Source organism: Dendrobium catenatum, unplaced genomic scaffold, assembly GCF_001605985.2.
Source record: "Dendrobium catenatum unplaced genomic scaffold, ASM160598v2 original_scaffold_250782, whole genome shotgun sequence".
NCBI classification, from domain to species: domain Eukaryota; kingdom Viridiplantae; phylum Streptophyta; class Magnoliopsida; order Asparagales; family Orchidaceae; genus Dendrobium; species Dendrobium catenatum.
Genome location: NW_021569181.1, coordinates 1 through 1,084, shown reverse-complemented (window position 1 = coordinate 1,084; position 1,084 = coordinate 1). Strand labels below are relative to the sequence as shown.

The window sequence follows — 1,084 nt, the reverse complement described above, 5'->3', positions numbered from 1 at the left end:
AAAAAAAAAAAAAAAAAAATTCAGGAATTATGGTCTACCTGAGCCGGTCAGTATGTGGGGCGGTGGCTGCCTCATAACCATGAAGCTCCTGCACATGCTCTGGATAAGCCAATCCCCTCTTCCTCCTCGCCCTCCACATAACCCGCAACAACACCGTCAGCGGGCTCCCCTGCGGCCGCCGGAATCTATACCTCGTCGTTCCGGCGAGCAAAATCACCATCGCCGCCACCATCGTCGCCGCCGATATCCCATACCCCCATCCCCTCCCAACATTGTCTTGTAAATAAACCAACACCGTCACAGCAAACAACGAACCCAGACTGATGCAGAAGTAGAACCTATTGAAGAAGAAAACCATCGCCCTTTCCTCCTTCGGGTCACTGTTATCGAACTGATCTGACCCGAAACCCGACACGTTTGCCTTTATACCGCCCGCGCCGGCCGCGATTATGTACAGCGCTGCGAACAGCATTGATAGCTGTCCGCCGCTCGCCGATACGCATTCGTGTTCTTTAAGCCGGAAATCGTCACATGCCGGTGGCTGCATGCTGCTCAGAGAGGTTGCCATTGTCAGCAAGCTGGTTCCCTGTAGAATAACAGAGCCATAATATAGTTAAAATCTATAATTGTTTCAATAATAAAAATTGAAAATTTTCAAATTTATTCAAATGATCCAAATATTTTACAATGGATAAACATTTTATGTGTAAGTGAACCTAGTCGGCTCAAACTTGGCTCGTTAATGAGCCCGTGAATTGATATTATCAAGTTTTGAGTAAGATCGAGCTCATATGCTAAATGAGCTTTGTGGTCGAGCTCCATCCGATTTGATAATCATCGAGATACTCGTTTTTAAAAATTGAACCCTCGAGCTTGAGTAAAAATTTATGAGTCAAGCTCGAACTTGTTTGATGGGCTCGACTTGACCTCAAGCTCAATTTTGAGCTGCTCTTTTGAGGGACGAGTAGAGCTTGACTCGTTTGCACCCCTATTTATCACGATTGACACAAAAAGTTTTTATATTTATTCAAACATTTATAGTAAATTTAATTAATTATGGAGAAACATCGTATCAGAATTTCTG

General features: G+C 44.1%; 1 protein-coding gene across 1 annotated transcript; it reads right to left on the bottom strand.

The window, feature by feature from the left end:
* Nucleotides 1-7: 7 nt before the first annotated feature.
* Nucleotides 8-615, bottom strand: LOC110109825 (protein NRT1/ PTR FAMILY 6.4-like). The gene has a single exon (XM_020841027.2). It carries the CDS (start codon nt 566-568, stop codon nt 35-37), a length of 534 nt encoding a protein of 177 aa, XP_020696686.1. The 5' UTR covers nt 569-615; the 3' UTR covers nt 8-34.
* Between the last annotated feature and the right edge of the window lie 469 nt (nt 616-1,084).